This window comes from Saccopteryx bilineata, chromosome 2 (assembly GCF_036850765.1).
Source record: "Saccopteryx bilineata isolate mSacBil1 chromosome 2, mSacBil1_pri_phased_curated, whole genome shotgun sequence".
Classification (NCBI taxonomy): domain Eukaryota; kingdom Metazoa; phylum Chordata; class Mammalia; order Chiroptera; family Emballonuridae; genus Saccopteryx; species Saccopteryx bilineata.
This window is the reverse complement of record NC_089491.1, coordinates 336,915,489-336,941,259: the sequence shown is the minus strand read 5'-3', so window position 1 is coordinate 336,941,259 and position 25,771 is coordinate 336,915,489. Positions and strand designations below refer to the sequence as shown.

Below are 25,771 nucleotides of genomic sequence, written 5' to 3'. Positions count from 1 at the left end.
AAGAAGCTGGTGTGGGTGGAGAACAGGGCGTGAAGTATCAGGGGAGAGCTGTGGAGGTTGCCTTTGGAGTTTGCAGTAACTAGATGAAGAGGAGGTCTTGAATGCCATGCAAAGAATTTGGACGTTCCTGCCAACAGAAGGGAACTGTTGAAGGGTTTGAAGCGGGGAGTTTTGTAATGAAGGTCAGCGTTTTAGGACTATCGATGGTGCCATGAATTTAGAGCACAGGAAATGTGATGGGAGCAGGGATGATGGATTTATTAAATATTTAGGGGTGGAGGAAGCCAGGCTAAGAGAGCGAGGGAAAGAGAAGAGTTGAGGACTGCCCTATCTTTTGATTTAGGAAATTAGATGGAGGAGGTCTCGTTAATGAGCAAAGGAAGGCAGGAGGAGGAAGAGATTTTTGGCAAACATGAATTCAATTTGGGACGGGTTCAATTGAGATGCTTGTGGTCTGAAGGGAAGGTGCCCATTAGGCAATTTTATGTGGGTTTGGCTCTAGGGATACAGGTCTTGGCTGGAGACAAGGGATTTAGAATCCATTAATTTGTCAATAACAGTTAAAAATGAAGGGAGTGGATGAGAATACCAACAAGAGCCCTAGAGTGAGAGGAAAATGAAGGCAAAGAACAAGAACAGGTGGTGGAGCCCTCTAGCGTTTCAGGATAGACAGGGGAGGGGGTGCCTAGGACAGCTGGCCAGGAGTCCTAGGACAACCAGGACAGTGGGATGTCACAAAAGCCAAGGGAGAGGTTACCAGAGGGGGAACTGACCAAAGGTGTTAGATGCTAAAGGGAATACACATAAGTCAAGTGCTCTATATAAATTGAAATATAAAATATATTTATTTACATAAATATAAACATAAAAGATTATTTATTTGGTCAGTGGTAACTTTTATTAGAATGCTTTCTGTATTGGGTTCAAGCCAGATAGTGGTGAGTTAGGGAAGAGGATATTGGAAGAAGGTCCTTGAGGATTCAGGAGCAGGGTCACCAGTTACTTGACCCAGAACTCTGGACATCCTTGATGACTTTGGCTTCACCCACACATCTAGGCAGACACCAGTCTGGCGTGCAAGGGCATACCTGAGTGTGACCTTGAGACTCAGGCCTTCTGGGGTTGAATGCTGTTTTCATTACTGGTAAACTGTCAAATCGGGCAAGTTATTTAATCTGTGCTTCAGTTTCTTCACCTATGCAGTGGAGATGATGCAAGTTATCTTACAGTATTGTTTAGGCTTAAGTGAGTCAAGTGCTTAGTTTAGTGTAGCGACTGGCACCTAATAAGCACTCCGTGAATGTTAGCTGTTTTGAATCTCCGTATCTTTTCAGTGTGTTCTCCCGGGATTGCCCTAGTAGTTTTTTTCAAAACAACGATATTGTGGTATAATTACGTATTATAAAATTCATCTGATTTCCTTGGACAACACTTTCTAATAAATTTACCAAGTTGTGCAGCCATCACCACAATTCAGTTTTAGAACATTTCCATCACCCCAGTAAGCTCTCTCTCGCCCACTTAACAGTTAATCCCCAATCTCACTCCAGCCTTAGGCAACCATTTATCCACTCTGCCTAAATAGAGTTGCCTTTCCTGGTTAATTCATATACATGGAATTATACAATATGAGGGCTTTTGTGTCTGGCTTCCTTCACTTTGTGTTTTAGGTTTTTCTGTGTTGTAGCATTTATCAGAACTTCATTTCTTTTTATTGCTGAATTGTATTCCACGGTATGAACATGTAATGTTTTGTTTATCCATTTGCCAGTAGACGGACATTTGTTGGTTTCCACCCTCGCTGTTATGAATAATGATGATAGGAACATGCCCGTGCTCATCTTTGTGTGGACATACGCTTAATGGCTTCTTAATTGGTCCTCCTTCTTCTGTTCTTGTCCCGTCCAATCTGTTCTATACACTGCAGCCGGAGCGATCTTTCTAAAATGGCCGTCTGGTTGTGTCGTTTCTCTGCTCGAAATCTTCTAGCAGTGCCCAGGTGCCCCAGGATCAGCTTCAAGCTCCTGACCTTGAAGGGCTTACGAAGAGTATTCAAACCCTAAAATCTTATTTCTCTTTCCACCTTCTCTTTCACTAAGCCTTGTCTCCAGCTTCCTGCTTCAGTCATTCTGTAATCCATTCATATTGTTTCATTTGCTTAACTGTTTATTCAGTTAAGCAGGCTTATTGAGGCCCTGGGGCTATCATTGTAGACACCCAGCCACATCTTGTTTTTGCAGTTTTCTTTCTGGTGGGGAAGGCAGACTGTAAACATGAGAGCCTCAGATAGTGGTGTGTGCTCTAAAGAAAGTGATAAAGGATGACCTGCTAGAGCTGGGGGCTGATGACTCACATCTCCAGGCCTGAGCGTCCTCAGAGTCTCTGCCCTACAGCTGCCAATTTGTTACCTGCTTGTTGTCTAATGGTGGTGAGCCCTGCTTCTCATTATACCTTCATGGGTTCCCTTCTTGTCCTGCTCTTCTTCCTAGCTTCTATTCATCCTACCCAGCTGCAGCCCCGGCCCTAGCCCCAGCCCCAGCCCCAGCCCCAGCCCCAGCCCCAGCCCCACTCCCAAAGCCTCGCTAGATGTCCTGCCCATAATACTTTATGAGTATTCCCCTCATAGGCTGGCTGACTTGAATAGCACCCTTCACATTATATTTAAATACCTAACAGTTGTTTCTTTTATTCTACTTTATTTTTTGTGTTTGAGAGAGAGGGACAGACAGGGACAGACAGACAGACAGGGAGGGAGATGAGAAGCATCAATTCTTCATTGCGGCATCTTAGTTGTTCATTGATTGCTTTTTCATATGTGCCTTGTCTGGGGGCGCCAGCCGAGCAAGTGACCCCTTGCTCAAGCCAGCAACCTTTGGGCTCAGTCAGTGACCATGGGGCCATGTCTGTGACCCCATGCTTAAGCTGGTGACCCTGCACTCACGCCGGCAACCTTGGGGTCTCCAACCTGGGTCCTCAGTGTCCCAGGCCGACACTGTATCCACTGTGCCACAGCCTGGTTAGGTTCTTCTACCCTAAGCAACTTGATAACTATTGAGTACCTAAAGTCTCTCCTAGTTCCTGGCACGCAGTTGGTACATAATAAAATCTGTTGAAAGACTGATTGTGGTTAGTGTTGAACAGGTGGGAGGACTGGACCGTTTCCTGTGGGGCTGCAGTGAGGGAAGGAGCCGAGGCCCGTCGCTGCATCACTTCATTTGTAGGGTGAGGGGACTGAAGACAGAGACGTTCCAATGGCTTCCATTTTCTCGGAGATTACAACTTAGTACACAGTATAAAATGAGGAGAAGAGTTATTTATAACGAGCAATTAGCAGTACATTAGAAGAAATAAAAAGTAGCTCTGGGTTGCATCTTGAAGTCTTAAAACTGCTCTTACTTGCTTTTAGTTTTATAGCTATTAGATTCAGCCTATTTTCTTCAGGCCACTCATTCTACATATTGATAGGGATGATTAAATTACTTGGATGCTATTGTACTGTTCTCTTTCTTGTTCTTTTATAATTGATTTTATTTTGATGTTGCCTTTTCAGCTCTCGGAAAATGTGATTGATCGCATGAAGGAAACATCTCCATCTGGCTCGAAGACTCCGCGGTTTTCTGGTGCTTACGGTGCCTCAGGTATTTCAGAATTTAATTTTAGGTTTTTTAGTAGACAAATTAGGAGTGGTAAGAATTCACTTGATAGTGAAGATCTTTGGCACTACTGCCTTGTTATTTGGATGTTTGGCTTTTTCTAGGGATTAGAATCAAAAATTTTTTTTTTTTTTTTTACAGAGATAGAAAGTCAGAGAGGGATAGATAGGGACAGATAGACAGGAATGGAGAGAGATGAGAAGCATCAATCATCAGTTTTTTGTTGCGACACCTTAGTTTCTCATTGATTGCTTTCTCATATGTGCCTTGACTGTGGGCCTTCAGCAGACTGAGTAACTCCTTGCTCAAGCCAGTGACCTTGGGTCCAAGCTGGTGAGCTTTTGCTCAAACCAGATGAGCCCGCGCTCAAGCTGGCGACCTCAGGGGTCTCGGACCTGGGTCCTCCGCATCCCAGTCCAACGCTCTATCCACTGCACAACCACCTGGTCAGGCAGGATCAGGGTTTCTTTTAAAATATTTTCTGCTAAAAGTAGAATGAATCTACTTGCAAATGTTGTGTTGGAGATTTTTTCCTCATTGAGCTCCTGAATCCTCTGTTAGGCTTTAGAAGGTTACTTTATATCTTTTTGTGTGAAATGGATTACTTACAGGATATTAGAGATTGAATAGTAAATATTCAAAAAAACAAACACTGAACTTATATAGAAATATTGATTATTATTTCCAAATTGTGAAATAATCACAATCAGGAATTTTATTTTATAATAGATTTTTTCTGTGTTATAAACAGTTTATTTCTTCACCGTCTTAATTATTGATGAAAATAGGGTGTTAAATGAAACCCATAGAGAGTTATTACGGCTCATTGTATCTGTGGATCATGCAGGATAGGAGAGGATTTCTGTGTTCCCTCCTGTTGATCCGTCTCCTCCTCCCGCTAATGTTTATTGAGCACCTGCTATGCGCCTGACACTGTTCTTGTTGCCCGATGTAGTGAACGGACGTGCTGTTGATGGGTGAAGTGGCAATGAGAAAACAGTCAGGATGGCTAATCTTGGGCTGAATGAGAATCATCCGGGTTTGTTAGAGAGGGTGGTAAATCTGGCTGCAGACTGTGGAATACATTGAGAACGATGAGATGCTGCTCACGTGCCATTCACTGGGAGGCGGTGGTGACCTTCGGACTCGTCACAAAGTCAGTAGCCATGCCTCCACCTTCTGGCAGTTTACAGCAGAAGGGACCGAGATCAGTAAGAAGTTGTTTTTGCCCTACTGAAACTTCTTGTGTAGTGTGCACATGAAGACAGGTTCAGGGTTCCTTAATGCTAGGTAGGAAGTGGCCACTCCCTCGTGCTGGAAACCCTTTCCTGGGCTCTGGGCCACACTCGTGTTTCCCTCTCACCTCACTTGCATCCTCTGTCTAGCCGTCCTTGCTGGTTTCTGCTAAGTAATCTCATCTAATTGTCTGTCTGCCTTTTGCATCACCATGGGGATGCTTGGGACTCCCCAAGTCCACTTTTAGCGCTGACCTCTCACTGAAACTCAACTTAGACATCTGCCTACTTAAAATCTCCACTTAGAGATCTTCAATGTATTATCACCACCAACCTTTTTATTCCCCCTTCTCCACAGTTGTTTCTGTGCTCTATCTTTCTCAGTAAATGGTACACACAGTCAAGCCCCACACCTGGGATTCAGCCTTGTTTCCTCTTTTTCTTCTTCCTTAGCTACTCTTGTCAGCACCGTCTCCTAGACAGCTGGATAGGTTCTTCCACATCTGTCTTCATTGCACCTGCAGTCTGGGGACCAGCCTCTCTTGACCTGTCTTTGGCAGAAGCCTCCCTATGGCTTCCTTCTGCTACTCTCTTGTCCTTAGGCTTTGCCATGCACACACGGACATCAGCAATCTTTAAAATAATTTAGTTGATGTCACATCTCAGGAGTGGATCTCAGTGGGACATAGAATACAATTTGAACTGCTTTTCTTGGCCTTCGAATCATATATGGCTTGTCTCTTTCTGCTTTTCCAACATCATCGTGATACATGGATATTTTTAAAATTGATGTTTCATCTGAAAAAACAATTTGTTCTAGGTAGTTTTCTTTTAACCTGTATTGAGCTAGGAGTCTGATGATGATGAAGATGATGAAATAATGATGAAACACTGATAAATAATAGTTAAATAGTGTGTATTACTTGTCAGCTATGCTGCTAAAACCTTTAAATATCTTATTTCACTTGGTCCTTGCAATCATATGAGAAAGGTGCTGTTATTAACCCATTTTACATAAAGGGAAACTGAGACTTGAAGTGATTAATTGTCTGACCCATGGACAGACAGCTGGTCAGCAATGGAGGCGCTGGTTGAATTCGATCTCCTGAGCAAGTGCTGTTAACCGCTATTTTATTGTGCTTTGACACCTTGCTTCCTCTGTGGAAGGGAGGTGACAAAACTAGTTGGAGGGAAAGACCTGCCTTTGAGGGATGTTGGGCTCCAGTTCAGGAAAGAATGTTTTATCTATAAGTGACTTGATTCTTCTAGCTTTTTTGGTATTGGTTCTCATTCAGTAGCAAGTTGAAGGAGAGAAAGTGTTTTCCTTCGTGGGTTGACTTCTTAACTGATTCTTTGAAAGAGAGGGTGTGGCTGGGGAGGCTTTATGTGAATGTGCACAGTGTGGCCTGCAGAGCATGATGTCGGCATGGTGATAATCTCTGGCTGCGCTGAGGAATCCATCCCTGGTCCATGACCAGCCTAGGCATGCAAAACTCTTTGAGAACCACCTTGTGTTTTGGTGATCAGGCTAGACTTACATCATAAATGCTAGCCACTAGTCTCTTGTGGCCTGAAACGATTTAGACTGTATCAGTCTCTGACATTGTGGCCTTCATCGGATGCTTTTAATGATGTGGTGACTGAGGTTATGGAGCTAGATGGCTCTGTGTTTGTGGTCCTGCTTCATGCCTTTTCCACATCCCTGCTCCCCTGGGATTGTGGGTAAGTGGCAATGTCAAGGAATATTTCCCTGAGGTATACTCTCTTTACTTCAGTCTTTAGCACAGCTTCCTAACCTGTGTGTTACAAGTGTGCTGGAGGTATTGATTCCTTAGACTCAGAGTAGCTGGGGAACACCTGTGTACCCTCATGTGCCATAAAAATTCTGTCTGTGCCACATGAAAAAGGCTCAACAAGACTAACAGTTCTGGTTCTTTGATACGTTTCCCTTACCCTTTCTAACCCAGCCCAAGAAGAGAACTAAGATTTGCCATGCTGTTTTGAAATGATCTTGCCTAAAGATTAAGAATGCAGATAGGCTAAGACTGTGCAAATTAATAAAGATTTAAAAAAATATATGTGTATAAAAGTAGAAATCCTTAAAATTTGTTTTCTTTAGCATTCATCTCATTTGAGCGATTTGTAAGTACTCAAAAGTAGATTTCTTAAGTTTTATAATTTAGATGTGTTATGAAATCATTTTTTAAGTCTACAAAAATGTATTGATAAAAATGTCACCAGCCTTTCCTACATTTTTCAGTGTCAAATGAATTATATATTAAATGGGAGTTGAAATTTTAAAATTTATTAAAATACTTTCTTCTTCACAAGACTGTAATTCATATCAGCCCTAGGTTATTCGTATATGCGAATCTAGGGCAGTGTTTTTGATGGACTGGGGGCTCAAGAATTTATGTATGTAGGAACTAAGTTTTTTCATATGTATAGTTTTGAGAATATAATTTATTCTGTGAGAAAGTGAGTTACTCTAAGGCTTTACTGAAACTATTCTATTTTTTGCCAAACCTTGAACCAGATCAATGACTCGTTGCAATAAGTATTTGCATGTAAAGCTGTTCAGGCAAAATAATCTACTATGTGACACACGGCAGATTGTGATGCCACTTTAATAAATGAATGTGCTTCAGAGAAATTAACTATGTCTTTGCCACCTCAGATTCTTTGCTGTGTAGTGTATTATCTCAACTACACTGGTTTACTTTTCCAATAGGGATTTTTTTTTTTTAAGGCTGACATGGGGGGTGGCATTGCACATAATTATAAACTTGCCTTTTTATTAACATCTTGCATTTTTTTTTTTTTTACAGAGATACAGAGAGTCAGAGAGAGGGATAAACAGGGACAGACAGACAGGAATGGAGAGATGAGAAGCATCAATCATTAGTTTTTTGTTGCACATTGCGACACCTTAGTTGTTCATTGATTGCTTTCTCATATGTGCCTTGACTGTGGGCCTTCAGCAGACTGAGTAACCCCTTGCTCAAGCCAGCAACCTTGGGTCCAAGCTGGCGAGCTTTGCTCAAACCAGATGAGCCCGCGCTCAAGCTGGTGACCTCAGGGTCTTGAGCCTGGGTCCTCAGCATCCCAGTCCGACGTTCTATCTGCTGTGCCACCACCTGGTTGGGCACATCTTGCATTTTTAATTTTATTTTATCTTTAGTGAGTTTATTGGGGTGACATTGGTTAATTAAATAGGTTTCAGGTGTACAATTCTATAATAAATGATCTGTACACTGTACTGTGTGTTCTCCACCCAAAGTCAAGTCTCCTGTCACCATTTAACCTCCTTTTATCTCCTACATCCCCCAAACCCTTCATTCTCTCTAGTAACCACCAACTGTGGTCTGTCTATGAGGTTTTTCTTTCTTTCTTTATCCCTTCACCTTTTTCATTCAGCCCCTCAACTCCCAGCCCCATGTGAGTCTGTTCTCTGTTTTTATGAGTATTTTCTATTTTGTTTATTAGTTCATATTGCTCATTATAGTCCACATATAATAGCTTAAATGTAAATGATTTAAATTAATGCTCCAATCAAAGGATATAGGGTAGCTGAATGGAAAGGAATACAAGACCCATATATATTCTGTATACAAATGACCCACATCAGAACGAAAGATACCAACATACTAAAAGTAAGAGGATGGAAAAAGATATTCCATACCAGTGGAGATAAAAAAAAAATTGGGGTAGCAATACTTGTATCTGACAAAATAGACTAAAACAAAATCATAAGAGACAAAGGACGACACCACATAATGATAAAGGGAGCAAATTCAACAAGAGGATACAACCCTTGTAAACATTTATGTACTCAACATAGGAGCACCTAAATATGTAAAGCACATTTTGATGGACATAAATGGAGGGATCAGTAATACAGTCATAGAAGATATTTTAACACTCCATTGACAATAGTGCATAGATCTTCCAGATAGAAAATCAGGAAGGAAACAGCAGTCTTAAATGACATACTAGATCAGATGGATTTAATTGGTATCTTAAGAGCATTTCACCCCAAAGCAGCAGAATGTACATTGTTTTCAAGTGCACATGGAACATTTTCTAGGATAGACCACATGTTAGGACACAAAGCAAGTCTCAATAAATTTAAGAAGATTGAAGTCATATCAGGCATCTTCTCTGACCATAATGGCCTGAATTCAATCACAAGAAAAATGAAGAACACATAAAGACATGGAAGTATCTTTTGATTTTAAAAATCAATGACGGCTATTGGCTTTTTCTTTTCCACCTTGATCCTTTAGTTTTTCTGGCTTATAGTAAGGTTAAACCTCTTATGTTTGATACCACCTAATACTGAGGAAACTCTTTCCTCAAATCAATATGAAACACCAGGCGGGAAATGATGTTGTTTGTTGGTTTCTTAAGCCACTAGTAACCAGATGAAAATGATGAATGTGGAAAACAAATAGGCGAACTCACTTTTTTTTTCTTTTTTATCCTCACTGTGCAAGTTTCTAGGTAAATTTCTTGTCATTGTGAAAAAAAATAAAGGTTTGCTGGTGTGTGCTAAGTTTATCACTGGGATCACTAAGTATTTGGCATCATTAAAGAACTGCAGAAAACTGTTCCTGGCCAGTTGGCTCAGTGATAGAGTGTCGGCCCAGTGTGTAATGTTCTGGGTTCAATTCCTGGTCAGTGCTCACAGGAGAAGCACCCATCTGCTTCTCCACCCCCCCTCTTTCTTTCTCTCTCTCTCTCCTCCCCTCCTGCAATCATGGCTTAATTGGAGCGAGCTAGCCCCTGGTGGTGACGATGGCTCTATGGCCTCTATCTCTGGTGCTAAGAGCTTGGTTGCTGAGCAATGGAGCAGTGCCTCAGATGGGCAGAGCATCCCCCCTATTGGGCTTGCCAGGTGGATCCCAGTCAGGGTACATGCAGGAGTCTGTCTCTGCCTCATCTCTTCTCACTGAATAAAAAGAAAAAATAAAAGAATTGCAGAAAATCAAGTTAAGCAGGAAATAGTACAGCCCCAACTAAACAGCCAGTTTAGGGGAACCGATTTTTCTCTAAGTTCTCTGTATTTTTTTCTGGGAATCTGCCCTTCCTAGTTATTTAAAAAAATTTTTATTGAATTTATTGGTGTGACATTGGTTAATAAAATTATATGGCTTTCAAATGTACAATTTTATACTACATCATCTGTACATTGTATTGTGTGTTCAACATCCAAAGTCAGGTCTCCTTCTGTCATCATTTATCCCCCCACCCTCTTCCCCTACACTCTTGCCTCTTTGTAATCACCATACAACTGGTTATTTGTGTCAGTTAGAAGTTTTTTTGCTTAATTCTTTCCCCTTTTTCACCCAGCTCCCTAACACCCTCTAACAGCTGTCAGTCTGTTCTCTATGTCTATGAGTTTGTTTTTGTTTTGTTTGGTTGTTTAGATTATTCATTAGAGTCCACATATAAGTGAAATCATATGGTACTTGTCTTTCTCTGACTGGCTTATTTCACTTAGCATAATACTCTCCAGACCTATTCATACTGTCACAAAAGGTAAGATTTTCTTCTTTTTTATAGCCAAGTAGTAGTCTCTGTGTAAATGTACCATAGCTCTCTTATCCACTCATCTACTGATGGGGCCTTGGGCTGCATCCAGGTCTTGGCTATTGCAAATACTGCAGTGAACATAGAGGTGCTTATATCCTTTTGAATCAGTGTTTTGGGTTTCTTTGGATATATTCCCAGAAGTGGAATCGCTGGGTCATTGCAGCTCTTTAAGGCTTATTTAGACATACCACTGTAGGAAGAGTTCACAGTAAACAAGCTGTGCTTGCTCCTTTGACTTGAGGTACAAGAACTGAAGGGAGTTGCAACATCTGGGTTTCCACCTTTAACATCTGAAAGTGTGTTGATGCTGGTGTCGCAACTCTGCACTTCTTTGTGTGTACTATAAAAGATAATTTGCCCAGTGTTTCTTGAAAGAAGAAATGTATACACTATTGATTTAAAGGAATGATTTTAATAAAATTCTCTAGTCAGTGTAGTTCTTAAAAAAAGAGAACCATAAACAGTCTACATATAATGGATGGCTGAACTCCTGCTCTTTGCTCCACCAGTCAGCGGTCTTTGACTTCAAGAGCTATTTATTAGTTGGGTTGAAAACATACTTAACATCACTGTGTAGTAAATAAGCACTAGTTGAGTACTCCTGACCTTCTTGGTTAATATTTTGAGTAGGTAAATGAGTATGTCAGTGATACAGAATGTAGAAGAGGCCTCACAAGTGCTTTAGGAGTTCAGAGAAAGATGGCCAGGAGCGTGGGCAGGCAGGCCATCTGGGGAGAGGACTGAGCCAAACCTTGAGGATAAGAGGGTTGGGGTGTTGAAGTTGAAGGTGGCCCTGGTCGAATCAGCATACAGACCAGATTACGGGAGTTCAGATAAAGAGTACACGTCGGTGTCTCAGGGGTGGCAAAGTTGGGCAAGTTAAGGAGCTTCATTTTGCCCTGTGGGGCCTAGTGGCTACTGAGCCGCTTTGTTTAATTTTAGGATACAAGTGTAAAAAATTTGCATTAGTTGCTACTTTCAAAATATGCTCAGCTATTAATAACACCTTTATAGCTGAAAATGCAGTGCTGATTTTCTCATTGATATTTTTTATATTTAAAAAACCAATTTAAATGGTAAGAATTAGTTTTCCACCATAGTGGAAATAAATAAAACAATTTTAATTTTCATGAACATAATGAGCAGCCCTATAAGCATTTTTATTTGTCCTTAGTTAGCCATACAGCTAAAAAAGGGAAAAGTTTCCTTTAGCTGCTTGAGGCAGGGCTGGGTCCCACCGATGATTTGTGAGCAGGGGAGGTGAAATGATACAGGTGGGCTCTTGGAAGGGTAAGGCAGAGGAGGAGTTGGGAATCACAGGTGCTGCGATTCCCACGTGGTGGAGGTAGGAGCAGTGGAGGTGGAGAAGCATTGGGTGGATCTGGTGGTGAGGGCCACATGGCTGGTTAGTGGCACATTGACTCACACTTTAGTCCTTTCTCTCCCGGTCCAGGGCACTTTCCTCTGTGCCATTTAACTTATCACCCTTTGCATTGTTTTTAATTTTGAGAAACCAGCAGAAAATTAAACTTACTTTATGTTAAATTGAAAAGAGAGCACAGAAAACTTAAAAAGATGGACCAACAAATCATTGACAGTTTAGTTCATATCCCACGGTATTTTTGGGTGGTGAAAGGGGAGTCGTGCAGAAAAGATAGGCTGCTGCAGTAGGGAAGGAGCTGTGGGGAGAGAAACTTCATAGGTTCTGAAACGTCAGTGTGTCACACCTGTCAGTAGTTTCCTGTGACTTGGAGCTTTGATTTCTTAGTTGACTGATTGACCACCGGCCCCAGATGCTTATTAAATCTTCAGTGGCCTCATGTGCTGTTGATCTGCTATTGCATAATATACTTTTCATTAGTGCTTCCAAGTAGTATGAAATAGAGTGGTTCAGAAATTCCCGACTTGACTAAATTACTAGAAAGAAGCAGCCGTGTTGTTAGTTGCATTGTGAGCTTAGATCAGGAATGTTGTAATGCCGTGGATCCTCAGTGCCCGGGAGCTGGAAGGAAGCACTTCAGTGACCTCGCAGAAGAAGAGTGGCTGTGTTATTAAAGATACTCCCCATTGTTTGCTGCAGTGGATTTTGGACACTCAAGTGAATTATAGGATTGCAGATTGTGTTTTCTCATAGAACAAGTGTTATTAGGCATAACAGTCAAATAATTCATGGATGTCACCAGTAATGTTTCATAAGCTGTGAAGAGAACACAGCTATAAAGTATACATTTTATAATCATGAGCTTCAAGGTTTAGGAAATGAAATATCCAACATTGTTTATATAAGCAGCTCTAATGGATTATATAGTACAGTGGTACCTTGAGATACGAGCAGACCAACATACGAATATTTTAAGATACAAGCTACCACTCGGTCCGTATTTTTGTTCAAGATCTGAGTGAAATTCCAAGATATGAGTCGTGATTTGGGAAGCTGCTGTCAGTTGGCGCATTGGTACACAGATCCAGTATCGGCAGCACAACAGCAGCATCTTGTTCTTTCTCATGTATTACCTGCAGAATCAAGTTGAAATCATGCACTGTACTTGTTCTTGCATCATTTTTGCATTAAAAATTTTTTTTTTTTATTTTTCTGGAGCTGGAAATGGGGAGGCAGTCAGACAGACTCCCGCATGTGCCTGACCGGGATCCACCCGGCATGCCCACCAGGGGGCGATGCTCTGCCCATCCGGGGCATCTCTCTGTTGTGACCAGAGCCACTCTAGCGCCTGGGGCAGAGGCCAAGGAGCCATCCCCAGCGCCCAGGCCATCTTTTGCTCCAATGGAGCCTTGGCTGCAGGAGGGGAAGAGAGAGACAGAGAGGAAGGAGAGGGGGAGGGGTGGAGAAGCAGATGGGCGCTTCTCCTGTGTGCCCTGGCCGGTAATAGAACCCGGGACTTCCGCACGCCAGGCCGACGCTCTACCACCGAGCAAACCGACCAGGGCCCATTTTTGCATATTTCACTAACTTTTTTTGTGTGCTATCATGGGGTTGAAGAAAGTGAGTGTAAAGGACAGTGGTGAGAAGAAGAAGAGAATGATGTTGATAGAAGTAAAACAAGAAATATATAATAGAAAAACAGCGTGGTGTACCAGTGATTGAACTGACAAGGCTGTACGACCCCAATACATCTACAATTTGTACCATCCTTAAACAAAAGGATGCCATCAAAAGCACAAATTCAGTGAGAGGAACTACAATTCTGTCCCAATTAGGGACAAATAGCCATGAAGAAATGAGAAGCTTCTGCTGGTGTGGGTGAAAGAGAAAGAGCTGGCAGGAGATACAGTGAGGGAGACTGTAATATGCAAAAAGGCACGTATTATTTACAGCGACTTGAAGAAGAAAGAACATCAACCTCAAAAGAGGCAGCAGAAGATATTATACGTTTAAGGCAAGTCATGGCTGGTTTGAAAATTTCAAGAGATCTGGCATCCACTCGGTGGTGAGGCATGGTGAAGCTGCGAGTGCTGACGTTAAGGCAGCTGAGGAGAACATCGTGTGTTTTGCTGCGCTTACCGCAAAGGAAGGCTGTATCCCCCAACAAGTGTTCAACTGTGAAGAAACTGGATTGTTTTGGGAAAAAATGCCCCGGAGGACTTTCATCACTGTAGAGGAGAAGAAGCTGCCAGGCCATAAACCCATGAAGGACCGTCTGACCCTTGCATTGTGTGCAAATGCTAGCGGTGACTGTAAAGTAAAGCCACTGCTAGTGTATCATTCCGAAAATCCTCGAGCCTTTAGACTCACAGGATTCTTAAAGAAAAACTGCAGGGTATGTGGCGCGCCAATGCTAGGGCCTGGGTTACGCGGCCATTTTTTATTAAATGGGTAAATCTCGCCTTTGGTCCTGCAGTGAAGAAATATCTTCAAGAAAATAAACTCCTGATGAAAGCATTACTAATCCTTGATAATGCTCCAGCCCACCCACCTGGTCTTGAAGATGACATTCTCGATGAGTTCAAATTCGTGAAAGTCCTCTACCTCCCACACAACACGACTTCAATCTTGCAACCTATGGATCAGCAGGTCATTTCCAACTTTAAAAAGCTTTACACAAAGCACTTGTTCCGCCACTGCTTTGAGGTGACTGAGAATACAGTTGTAACCCTTCGAGAGTTTTGGAAAGATCACTACAACATCGTGATATGTTTACGCATTATTGACTTGGCATGGCAAGAGGTTACAAGAAGAACCTTAAACTCGGCATGAAAAAAGTTATGGCCTGATGTTGTTGCAGACAGGGACTTCGAAGGATTCGAACTAGAGAGGTAGAAGCGTTGGAGGAGATTGTGTCCCTTGGAAAGTTGATGGGTCTGGAGGTAGATGAGGGTGATGTTAATGAGCTTGTCGAGGAACATGAGGAGGAACTCTCAACTGAGGAGTTGAAGGAGCTACAGATGATGCGACATGAGCCTCTGCAAGAGATTAGTAGTGAGGAGGAGGTAGAGTCGGAGGAAGTGATTTCTACAAGTGAAATTAAAGACATGCTGGCAATGTGGGAGAAGCTTTCAAGTTTCATTGAAAAGAAACACCCAGAAAAAGTTTCAACTGGTCGTGCTTCAGCGCTTTTTAATGACACTTGTGTGTCACATTTCCATAACATTTTAAAAGGCAGGCAAAAGCAAACCTCTTTGGTTGGATTTTTATTCAAAAGTCCTGCAAGTGAAAGTGCTGAAAGTGCAGCCAAAAGGCAAAAACAGGTGATGGTTAAATGAAAAATACGTATTGTTAAGCTTAGGTTAATTTTAAAGTTATGAAAATACAGTTTTTACAATTAAATTTTTGTGGTTTCATTTTAAATAAATAAAGTGCAGTTTAGTTTTGCTTAAAGTAAAGAAAATGTAGTTTTAGTTTCCATTTAGTGTTAAGAAAGTGCAGTTTTAGTTTACGTGTCTACAGTGCCTGCATCCCTTCCTCCCTCCCTCCTCCTCCGCCATTCACCTCTGTTAGCCGCACTCATCTGTCTCCAAGGTAAGAATAGTTTTAAATAACACTTTTTTATTTCATATATTTTGTTATGCATAAGTAAAGTATATATGTGTGTTTCTTAATTAAAAACATGTCTTTTTTTAAAATTTAGGATGGTTTGGGGATGTTTTACAGGTCTGGAACAGATTAAATCTATTTCAGTTATTTTAAATGGGAGACATTTGTTTGATATACAAGTTGACTGACTTACGAGCTCCGTTACAGAACAAATTAAACTTGTATCTCAAGGTACCACTGTATAGGACATACAATAGATAAAAAGATTACTTTTGATTTTAATATAAAATAATGCTTGATTAACAATATTTTTGCCTTGGAATTTGAGCTGGATGGCCCAGATCTTTTAAAATATATTGCCCAAGAGAGTTTCAAACGTCCACTTTCCTAATGCAAGCAGAGGTGTTCAGCGTCATCAATTAACCCTTCCAGCTCTAAGATGTTTGAAGAGTACAGTCTCACTCAGCATGCACGTGCTTCCCTTTACCATGTTCTGTCTTCCCTGGCTTATTCAGAATTATTCCTTCAGCCTCTATATTAGTCCAACTCTGTGCTACCAGGGAACAATGAGCATTTTTAAGTCCCCCTTTAAAACCGTCTGCGCCCAGGGCTACTTGACACTTGGTTAACAGCTGTCATGGGACTTGATTCTTCCTTGAAAAGCACTGGGAAGCCATGGGGATCATTATGGTCCGGTTCTCCAGACTGTCACAGAACTGCTGTGGTACACTTACGGCACTATCTGGTTCTGCGTGCCCAGGGTGGCCTGACTGCATGGTTAATGGAAATACAGGTTTTAATTAGACAACATTAAATGATAGAACTTGAAATTACGTTACAGGATAGTAATGGTAACTATCTCCTAATTTAAAGGCATTAGGAGGTTAGAACATCTCAGATTGTACAGGGTGGTAGCAGGTGGCTCCCGAAAGCCCCTGGGTATTGACTTGTTGGAGAGACTTACTGACTTTGTCAAAAAGTGAGTGTTGCTACTCTGCGCCTCACTTCATGCCCCTGCTCTTTTCTGATTTTATGTCATTTTTTGCTGGTCCATCCCATTGTTGCTGTAGTCATGAGAGGGGCATGCACCGCCAATGTTGCTGTGGTCATGGGAGGGACACGCACAGTCTCGCTCTGTTTGCTGAAGAGCAGCAAGGCTCCACATTTCCATTTCCATGGTTTCAAGTTTAACAGTTGCTCTCATGCCTGGGGTCATGGCCCTAGTCTGGTCGTTGTCACCTCCCTCTTGCCTTGGTCTTAGATTCTCCAGTTTGGGGTCCCCACCTTCAGTCTTGCATTCCCCTGTCTGATCCCACTGCAGCCCTAGTAAACTTTCCAAACTTAAAACCAGTCATGTCTTTTCTCTCTCTTAATCTTGAGGCTCCCCCTTCCTCTTAGGGTGACATAAATTTCTTCTACATAGCCAGCGAGGTCTTGCACGGTCTGTCGCCTACGTCAGTCTCCTGCTTCATGGCTGCACCCACCTCTGTGTTGAACTCAAAATATGGTCACACTGAAGTTCTCGAGTGTCCTTAAACTTGTCCATTTTGGGTTTATTACTACTGTTATATTCCCATGTATAAGACGCACCTTTCCCTGAAAAATTTGGGGTCTAAAAACTGGTGTGTCTTATATAGTGGTTGTAGATTTTTTTTTCTTGCATTTACTGCTTTTTCACGCTTGTTTTTGCACTCATTGTTGAAGGCAGTGATTCATCATCAGACACAGATGAGAACAAGCTAATGGATGGGAGTTTTGACAGTGATGAGGAGTTGTTTGAATTTTATGATGGGTAAAACTTGAGTTCAGTAACTTTATGTAATACTTTTTTTTTCAAATTTCAGGCCCCAAAATTAAGGTGCAGTGTCTTCTACATGGGGAATACGGCATGTTGCTAACACTGTTCCTCCAGCTTCCCACCCCAGCTCCACCTCCACCTCCACATTACTCCCTACCTGTCTTTTGTCTGGCTAATTGTTCCCCGACGGTTCAGGTCAGCCTGGACATCACTTAGCCCAGGGAGTTTTCCAGTCTCGGGGTCTGGGTAGATGCCCCTCCTCAGGGTCCCATAGCACCTGCATGTATTTTTTCTGTCATTTACCCCTTCCTGCTGGAGTTGCCCATTTTCTCACCTGTGTCCCTCAGGTCCACAGCTTCTGTTGACTCATTTGCCCTTTCAGGACCTCCTTTCTGTACTTTCCCTGTCTTTGACCTTGACCTCTCTTTGCTGAGGGAAAGCAGTGATGGGTCTGTCTTTGCTATAGGTGAACGTCGACCTGTTGATGCTCTTCTTCCCTCAAGAGCCATTTCCCGTCATCTCCCAGGGCTTCCCAAGTCAGTCCCTTTTTGAAGAGTCTCCTTTTCTTGTATCAGCAGGTGCTGATCCTGCTGTATCATGTGCTTCGTTATATTGTAAGCACACATTTGCTTTCAGTCTTTTCCACTAGGTTAGGAGCCTTTGAGGGCAGGGAATGGTCAGTTGTCATCTTCTGGCTCCTCAGCCACATTGACTGGATGGTAACGTTAGGTGCACAGTCAGTGTTTCTGGAATGAAGGTGCTAAAGCAGATCCGGTCACACACATAGGTGCATGTGTCAGCCGGAGACCAGGAACAGGGCCTTTCTCTGAAGCTTGTTCCACTGGGCACAAGTGTGAGGTGCTTGTGCATGGTGGATGGTGCCCATGCAAGGCTTTGCCAGCTTTGGGTCTTAACCATGGCAACCCAGTGGCACTTTCTTGAGTATCAGCTTGTGAAAAGTACAAGTGGGTGGAGTAGTAGTCAGGGACTGGGGCCCTGATTTGGAAATGTTGATGTGGAGATTCCTTGCCCATTCCTAGTTACTCATTTAGTTTAGGAAAGAAGTAATCTAAGCCAGTGGTTACATCAGAGTGGTTAACTCCTTCCCAGACCGGCATGGAATTCCTGGCGGACCCTGGTTGGAAACCACCGATCCAAGCCGGTGCGCTGAGTTTGGGGGCCGGCTGAAGCGGTTTGGGATTTCGCCCTCGGGGATCTTTCACTGGTGTTCCTGTTGCCCTCCTCACTCTCCCTGTCCATTGCATCAGCGTTAATCTGGGCATTAGTCCTCAGCCCTGGAGCTTTAGGGTACGATGGTCAGGGTAGGCTAGGTTCAGGTGCTTGGGCCGAGGCCTCTGACTTGGATAAACAGCTCCTGAGCTCTGGCTGCCTCCCTGGGACCCCCTCGCAGCCTCCTGCTGTCACAGCTCTGGCACCGTGGTGGTAGAGCTCCTCATCCCCACTTCCCTACTGGGCTGCAGCCCTCACGCTGGACCTCAGCTTCTGACTCTACTACTGTGCGACTTGTTCCTCCTGAGAGGGCGGTCTCTGCTCCACTGCTTCCTCACTCCCTGTCCCGGGCACCAGGTCTCTTTGGTCTGCGGAAGCCAGGAGCTTTGCGGTTTGATTTGGCTTCTGCTTAGGGATCGGAAGGAAGATCCTCAGCTTGTGTCCCCTCCGACTACTGTGGGGAGGATTGGGAAACCAGGGAGCTGGCTCTCCTGTGTGTTCAGACCACACGCAAATAGCTAAGCATTACCTAACAGTGATGGAAGCAAAGCGGCGAAGAAGTTGGCTTAGGTCCCCTGGGCCTTTACCTGGCGCGTCCGCTGTTCATCTCACTGCTGTGCGCTGCAGTGACAGTGTGCATACAACTGTACTGGACTGAACTTGGCCATCACACTACATTCCTCAGGTATAATTAGCCCTTCCGTGGACGTAACGGTCATCTCACGACTTGACAAAATGAGATAAAATATTGATTGCTATATGTCACTTTTGAGGATGGACCCGAGGAATTACATGAAAACCAATTACTATAATCAGGCTAGATTTGATTCAAATAAAAATACTAAAGCAAGATTTAAGATTGGCATTTGGCCAAAAACATTTTTGTTGTTTTATTAATTCGACCAGCTAGGTCATAGGTGCTGAATAGTGTCCTTATATTTGTTTAAACAAATTATTTCAACAGAATAGAATTATTCTAACAAAACACCTGCAACAACCCTCAGTTTATTGTCCTTCATGGAACCTGTGGTTTTGGCGAGGAGAGCTGGCTCTCACCGGGTGCGTGCATGTGCACTTGCGGACATGAGAAGCCGATCAACTGTTTTCCCTGGTAGGAAACATGGACCAGCTGAGCAGCTTTTGTTTAATTTTGTGGAACAACACAGATACCCACTGGGCATGATGTTTTTCCTAAATAATAACATGTTGACTTGTCTGGGCATCTCATCACTGCCTTGGTGACATCTTCATAAAACTTTACTATAAAGGTTGCTTTAGTATTTTCTCTCACTTTTTTAGGAAGTTAATGTTAAGATTGTGGGAAGTTATAACCCTCTTTTCATGATTATTTTTTGACCTTTGACATGTTTTATTTGTTTAATAAAAGAATCTGAGAAAAACATTAACTGCATAATTAAAAACAATGTTTTTTCAAGTCTGATAAACATATAAATGATAAATTCTTCCATTTTTCTCTTGTCCTATTAAACATTCTGCCTCTACTAATACAGCCATTGTTTCATAACCTATGTTCATTATTTTGCAACAATGATGAAATGAAACTTTTTAAAATGGAGTTTTTAAAAAGTAGCTCATTTGTTTTGCTCATTACTGCTTATAGGACTTTAGACTAAAATTTTTTAAGGCTGTTATAATTTGATTGAGAATTACCGTCTTCTCTCCATCCAAGTTAATATTTTTTCAGTTGAATTGTCACAGAGACGTCCCTAGTCCTGAAGGCTGCAGCGCGATTCTGGTGTATTTCAGGAGGCATGGTTGATTCCTGCATGGGGGATGCACAGCCTGGCTGGTCCTCACCTCCTCTTTGCCAGAAGGGATGTACTGTGACTGCATGCTTTCAGGAACGGGTTCCAGAGGAAACAACCCCAGTATCTTCAAAGAGGAGATGGAAAGTCTGCAGTTGAATTAGCTCTAAATGAAATGTGTGTATGTGGTATGTGCGTGTGTGCACGTGTACGTAGTTTCTGTTTATTGTTCAAAGAGCTTTTGTCACTTAATAGTTGTATGATCTTGAGTAAGTTATCTGTTTCCTCCCAGAACAAAATGGAAAGACTAACTAATGTCACATGGTTGCCATGGCGACTAAATGAAACATGACAGGTGATCAATAAATGTCTCGTCCCTTTTTTTTTTTTTTTTTTTTTTTTTTTTTTTTACTCCTTTAACATAGCGTCTAGGGCTGTAACTTGACTGCCACCTTTCGCACACTTCTGGTTGGTTCTGCTAACCTTTCTGTCTGCCCTCTTTGCCCTTCACTTGGTTTCCTGTGCCCTTGTCCCCACTTTCCTTTATTTAGACCTGGCTGTGTGGCAGACACTGCTCAGTGCCGGGGTTTCGCAGGTGAGCAGCGCAGAGGGATGCACTGTGAGCTGCAGTGGAGACACACACATAGCATAGAGAGCTAAGGACGGGCTCTGCCAGGGCAGGTTGGGGTCACCTTCATGAGAGAGGTGGTGATATTTGAGCTGAGTATCGAAGGATGCGCAGGAGTTGACCAATCACACATGATGGGACCGACGGTGAGGGGTGATGGGGAGAAGGGAGGGCATTTCTTGGGAGGAAAAATGATGGCTGCAGTGGTTAGAATCATAAAGGGCTTCCTGGACCTTATCAGAACTTGATTCTGTTGACTTTGCTTTCCTCTAAACTCACATGGTATTTTGTCTATATTTTTTGCTTGGTAGACTGCTTTCCACATTAAGAATAATATAGCTGTGTTAGCATCTTACTTTGCATTTAGCTCCTCAAGGGTGGAATTAATACCCAGAAGACCCCAGCCCCGTTGTGACCCATAAGGCACATATCTCACCTGTAAGTGGTGCTCAAGAAACACTTGACCATGAAACGAATGAATTGAGGGACCTCAGAGCATCCCCACTTCTTCACAATACGTTTAGCTTCCAGAGTATTGTGTTCGGTGAAAGAAGCCACTCACAAAGACCATATGATCCTGTTTTTATGAAATGTCCAGATAAGCAAATCATTAGACACAGTGGATTAGAGGTTGCCCAGACAAGGGTGGTAGCAGTGTGGGTGGCAAGGACAGGGAGTGACTGCTAATGTACAACTGTAAGTTTGCTAAAAACCACTAACTGTACACTAGACAGATGAATTTTATGGTCCAGTATATACATTTGATCTCGAAGCTGTTAACGTGCTTCTTAAATCTTGTCAAGTGTTTAAAAAGTATATTCAGCCTGACCTGTGGTGGCGCAGTGGATAAAGCGTCGACCTGGAATGCTGAGGTCACCGGTTCAAAACCCTGGGCTTGCCTCGTCAAGGCACATATGGGAGTATGGGAATTGATGCTTCCTGCTCCTCCCTTCTCTCTTTCTCTCTCCTATCTAAAATGAATAAATAAAGTCTTTTTTAAAAAAAATTTTTTTTTAAAGTATATTCAGCTGCTTATTTTTTTCTGTTCCCACAGTGTACACTTAGGGACTTGTATTATGTATTTCTAATGCCGTTTTAAAATTTGGACTTGGAGCTCAGTAGAATGTAGGTGAAGTAGTGCTTTGGGACTTTGGTTGAGAGTGTGGGAAGCAACTTGTGACAAGCTTCCGCAGGGGGATCTCCTCATTCTCTGTCCAGGGAGCACCACACTCAGTTATTTGAGTATCAATAAAATGGCCCTGTTGGGTAGACTAGAAAAAAAGCACGTTTTCATTTTTCAAGTTTTTGAAGAAGTTTGTCTTTTGGGAGTAATGCATTATTTTGTCTTAACAGCACGAAATGAAGCATTTGCAGAACTAGAAGGAATGGTCCTGTTTTTCTGTCACCTTCAGAATAAGAGACAGTTTTTTAGCCTGTTGATCTTGTATTTCTCATTAACAGGTACTTTTTTTTTTTACAGGAGCAGAGAGAGAGAGAGAGAGAGGGATAGACAGGGACAGACAGACAGGAACGAAGAGAGATGAGAAGCATCAATCATCAGTTTTTCATTGCGACACCTTAGTTGTTCATTGATTGCTTTCTCATATGTGCCTTGACTGCGGGCCTTCAGCAGAATGAGTAACCCCTTGCTCGAGCCAGCGACCTTGGGTCCAAGCTGGTGAGCTTTTGCTCAAACCTGATGAGCCCGCGCTAAAGCTGGCGACTTTGGGGTCTCAAACCTGGGTCTTCCACTTCCCAGTCCAACGCTCTATCCACTGCGCCACTGCCTGGTCAGGCACAGGTACTTTCTTTTTCAAGACTATTTTATACCACAGTGTTTACGAAGCCATGCATGGTAATAAAACCCGTGCCTTTCGGTAAACAGTTTGATGTGGTTTTCTTCTTTCTTGTGCGTTGTAGGAACAAGTAGTCTCTGTGTTAATAGACAGCAGGGAGCACCTGTTTGGTTGTGTTCCTTTGGGCAGAAATTATCCCCCTGGAAAAATGAACAAAGATCACAGCTTAAAAGGTATTCATCGTGCATTCTATTCACAAGATGTCTCGAGTGAAATCATTAAACTTAAGTAAAGCAGTTATTTCCTGATTCTATATCACCAAATGTAATTGTTTAGGACAGTGGTCCCCAACCTTTTTTGGGCTATGGACCGGTTTAATGTTAGAAAATATTTTCACGGACTGGCCTTTGGAGTGGGACAGATAAATGTATCACGTGACCGAGACAAGCGTCAAGAGCGAGTCTTAGATGGATGTAACAGGGAATCTTGTCATTTTTTAAAAATAAAACATTGTTCAGACTTAAATATAAATAAAATGGAAATAATGTAGGTTATTTATTCTTTCTCTGTGGACCGGTACCAAATGGCCCACAGACCGGTACCGGTCCGTGGCCTGGGGGTTGGGGACCACTGGTTTAGGATATTTGCCATTATTATGTGTACATTTCTCTTTTTCATATTGCCAACTATCCTAAAAAATGGGATGTTTCAGACTGATGTTTTGGGGAGGCTGATATGATCCACTTGACCCTGATTTAACTTGAATAGTGGCAGCAGGTGGTTCTTCATCCCGGATCTGGTTGTTATTAGGGTTTCTTCAGAGACTGTACTAGCAAGAGCATTGCATTCAATTTCTTCTTCTTCTTTTACTGTTTATTTTATTGATTTTAGAGAGAGAGGAAGTGAAAGAGAGACAGACAGGAACATTGATCCCTTCCTGTACGTGCCCTGACTGAAATTTCTGTTCACTTACCCTGCAGCTAGCAGAGGGTTACCCTGTGCCTCAGCTGGGGGCTGCCTTAGCAGGTATTTCCAGGTATGAATGGGAGGGCTTACTAGACCAGAGAGAGCCAGCGGCCCCAGGGTTTGGTGGGAGAGTTTCTTACATATCCAGATAGGCTGCCCACCCATCCTGTGTGTGACCCAAGAGGTTGCTCAGACACCTATTAAATATACTGAATAAATGCCCAGCATTATGGCTGGGTGGGTGGAGCAGGATCCTGGTAGATAATGAGCCTGGGACTTCAGCTCTGCCCCTTACTGGGTATGAATTGGGGACAATGTGTTGGACCTCTCCAAACCTCAGCATTCTTTAATTTATGATGCCCAAGGGTGACAGGGACTACATGCTAAAGTCACTGCCCCTTCTTGGGCAGTTCCTTATTGTCAGACAAAGGGAGTCAGAAGGCATTTTCCCAAAGAATGAATGATGCGCCTGAGAATAATGTGTTAGACTAATACTTTAGGCATATCATGGGTTTTGGGTTAATTTGGAAACCCAAATACCATTTTCCTTTCAGTGGTGAATTTATTGTGATCCTTGGCACTACTGAGGTGTTTCATCGTGCCATAGCTTGCAGTCAAGCTTTGCTCCTTCGTACAAGTTTTCCTTCTGTCTCGGGAGAGGGCTTCAAATACACCTCCCTTTTTTGCCTTCCACAGTTGGGTTCAGATGTTGTCTCTGTGAAGTTCCAGTTGAAACAAACAAAAGACAGACAAATATTTGTATACATGCACACACGAATGTGTGTATATTCACCACCTAAGAAAATAATGTGTCCACCACAGATACATTGGTATGGACATTTTAACAGTTTAATTAATAATCATTGTAGGCTCCTTGCAGTACAAATGATGTCAAATGCAACTTTCTTCTCTCGTTGACTGTTGTTCCCAAGGCTGGCCTGACTGGCAGTGAAGTGAAGGTGTTGTAATCATTTACTTTTATAATAGTTCATATTTTTTTGGTTGGCTTTTCTTCACCCATTTATTTCCAAGCGTGATGGTGGCTTTTTTTTGTTTCCTTTTTCAAGAGTATTAACTATTGCATTTTTTCCCATTAAACTCTAGGTGGGAGGGCACAAACGTGGGACTGAGCTCAGGCTGTCAGGCCGTTCTCCAGGGAGGGTCAGAGCCCATGAGTGCCTGCTGGTGCAGAGTTAGCGGGAGGCAGTGTGCTCTAGTGAGGGAGCTCGCGCTTCTGTTGAGGCCTGTCTGTCCTGAATCACCATGGGCTAGCCGCAGAGGTTTCCTCATCTGTACAATTGCGCTGCTGATTATCTCAGGGGTAACCTAATGCCTAGGACATTGTTTGATAGAGACTATTTAAATTTAAGTTGGGTTGCTGATTGGAAATGAGATCTGACTCTGTAGCTGTCTCAGTAACTAGCCATTTTACCTTGGACAAGTTCCTTTTTTTCTCTGGGCCTTGGAGTCTTATCTGTCGGATGGTGCAATGGACTCTTATCTCTAAGATTCCTCTGATAGATTGTGAGCTTTTTCAAGAAGAACAATTTCCATTCAGCTCTGAATACTAACACCTTACCTGGATTAAACGTTTGAATGAATGAGTTTGTGGTTGTGTGTAGTTACCACTGGAGTCATAGTCACCATATAGTTACATGTAATTATATGATAATTATGAACTTGTTTGTCTGCAAACATTTGTAAATGGAAATTGTCTTTTGAAGTTTGTCCCCAAGCAGTCTGATGAATACCTTAATCTCTAAAAATTCATTCATACACACACACACACTGCTTACAAAAACTTGGGGATCATGGAACGTGCAGATCCTCTAGTACTTTCAGCCTTTTGTATAGTGCATTTTGACCAATGAAATAAAAGTTGGTCTTGCATCTCATTTGCATAATTGAACAAGTTTCTTTGACTTGTTTGCTTTTCTGATGTTCTTGTTTAATAAAAAAATCAAATGCTTTTTTTATCACTTCATATTCATTTTGAAATATCCCCTAATTTTTGTGAGCAGTACACACACACACACACACACACACATCTATATGTATGTGTGTGTATGCCTAGATCGTCAATGTACACAATTTTAAAATTCGATAAAAATACC

The 25,771-nt window shown here is 42.4% G+C and overlaps 1 protein-coding gene across 4 annotated transcripts in view; it reads left to right on the top strand.

Annotated features, from left to right (window-relative positions):
• CHCHD3 (coiled-coil-helix-coiled-coil-helix domain containing 3) overlaps window positions 1-25,771 on the top strand; it is a 291,050-nt gene that overhangs the window by 8,239 nt on the left and 257,040 nt on the right. For all 4 annotated transcript variants that reach the window (XM_066262325.1, XM_066262326.1, XM_066262324.1 and 1 more), the window contains exon 2: window positions 3,551-3,638. In XM_066262325.1, coding sequence (XP_066118422.1) covers window positions 3,551-3,638 — 88 coding nt within the window. The remainder of the gene's footprint in view (window positions 1-3,550; window positions 3,639-25,771) is intronic.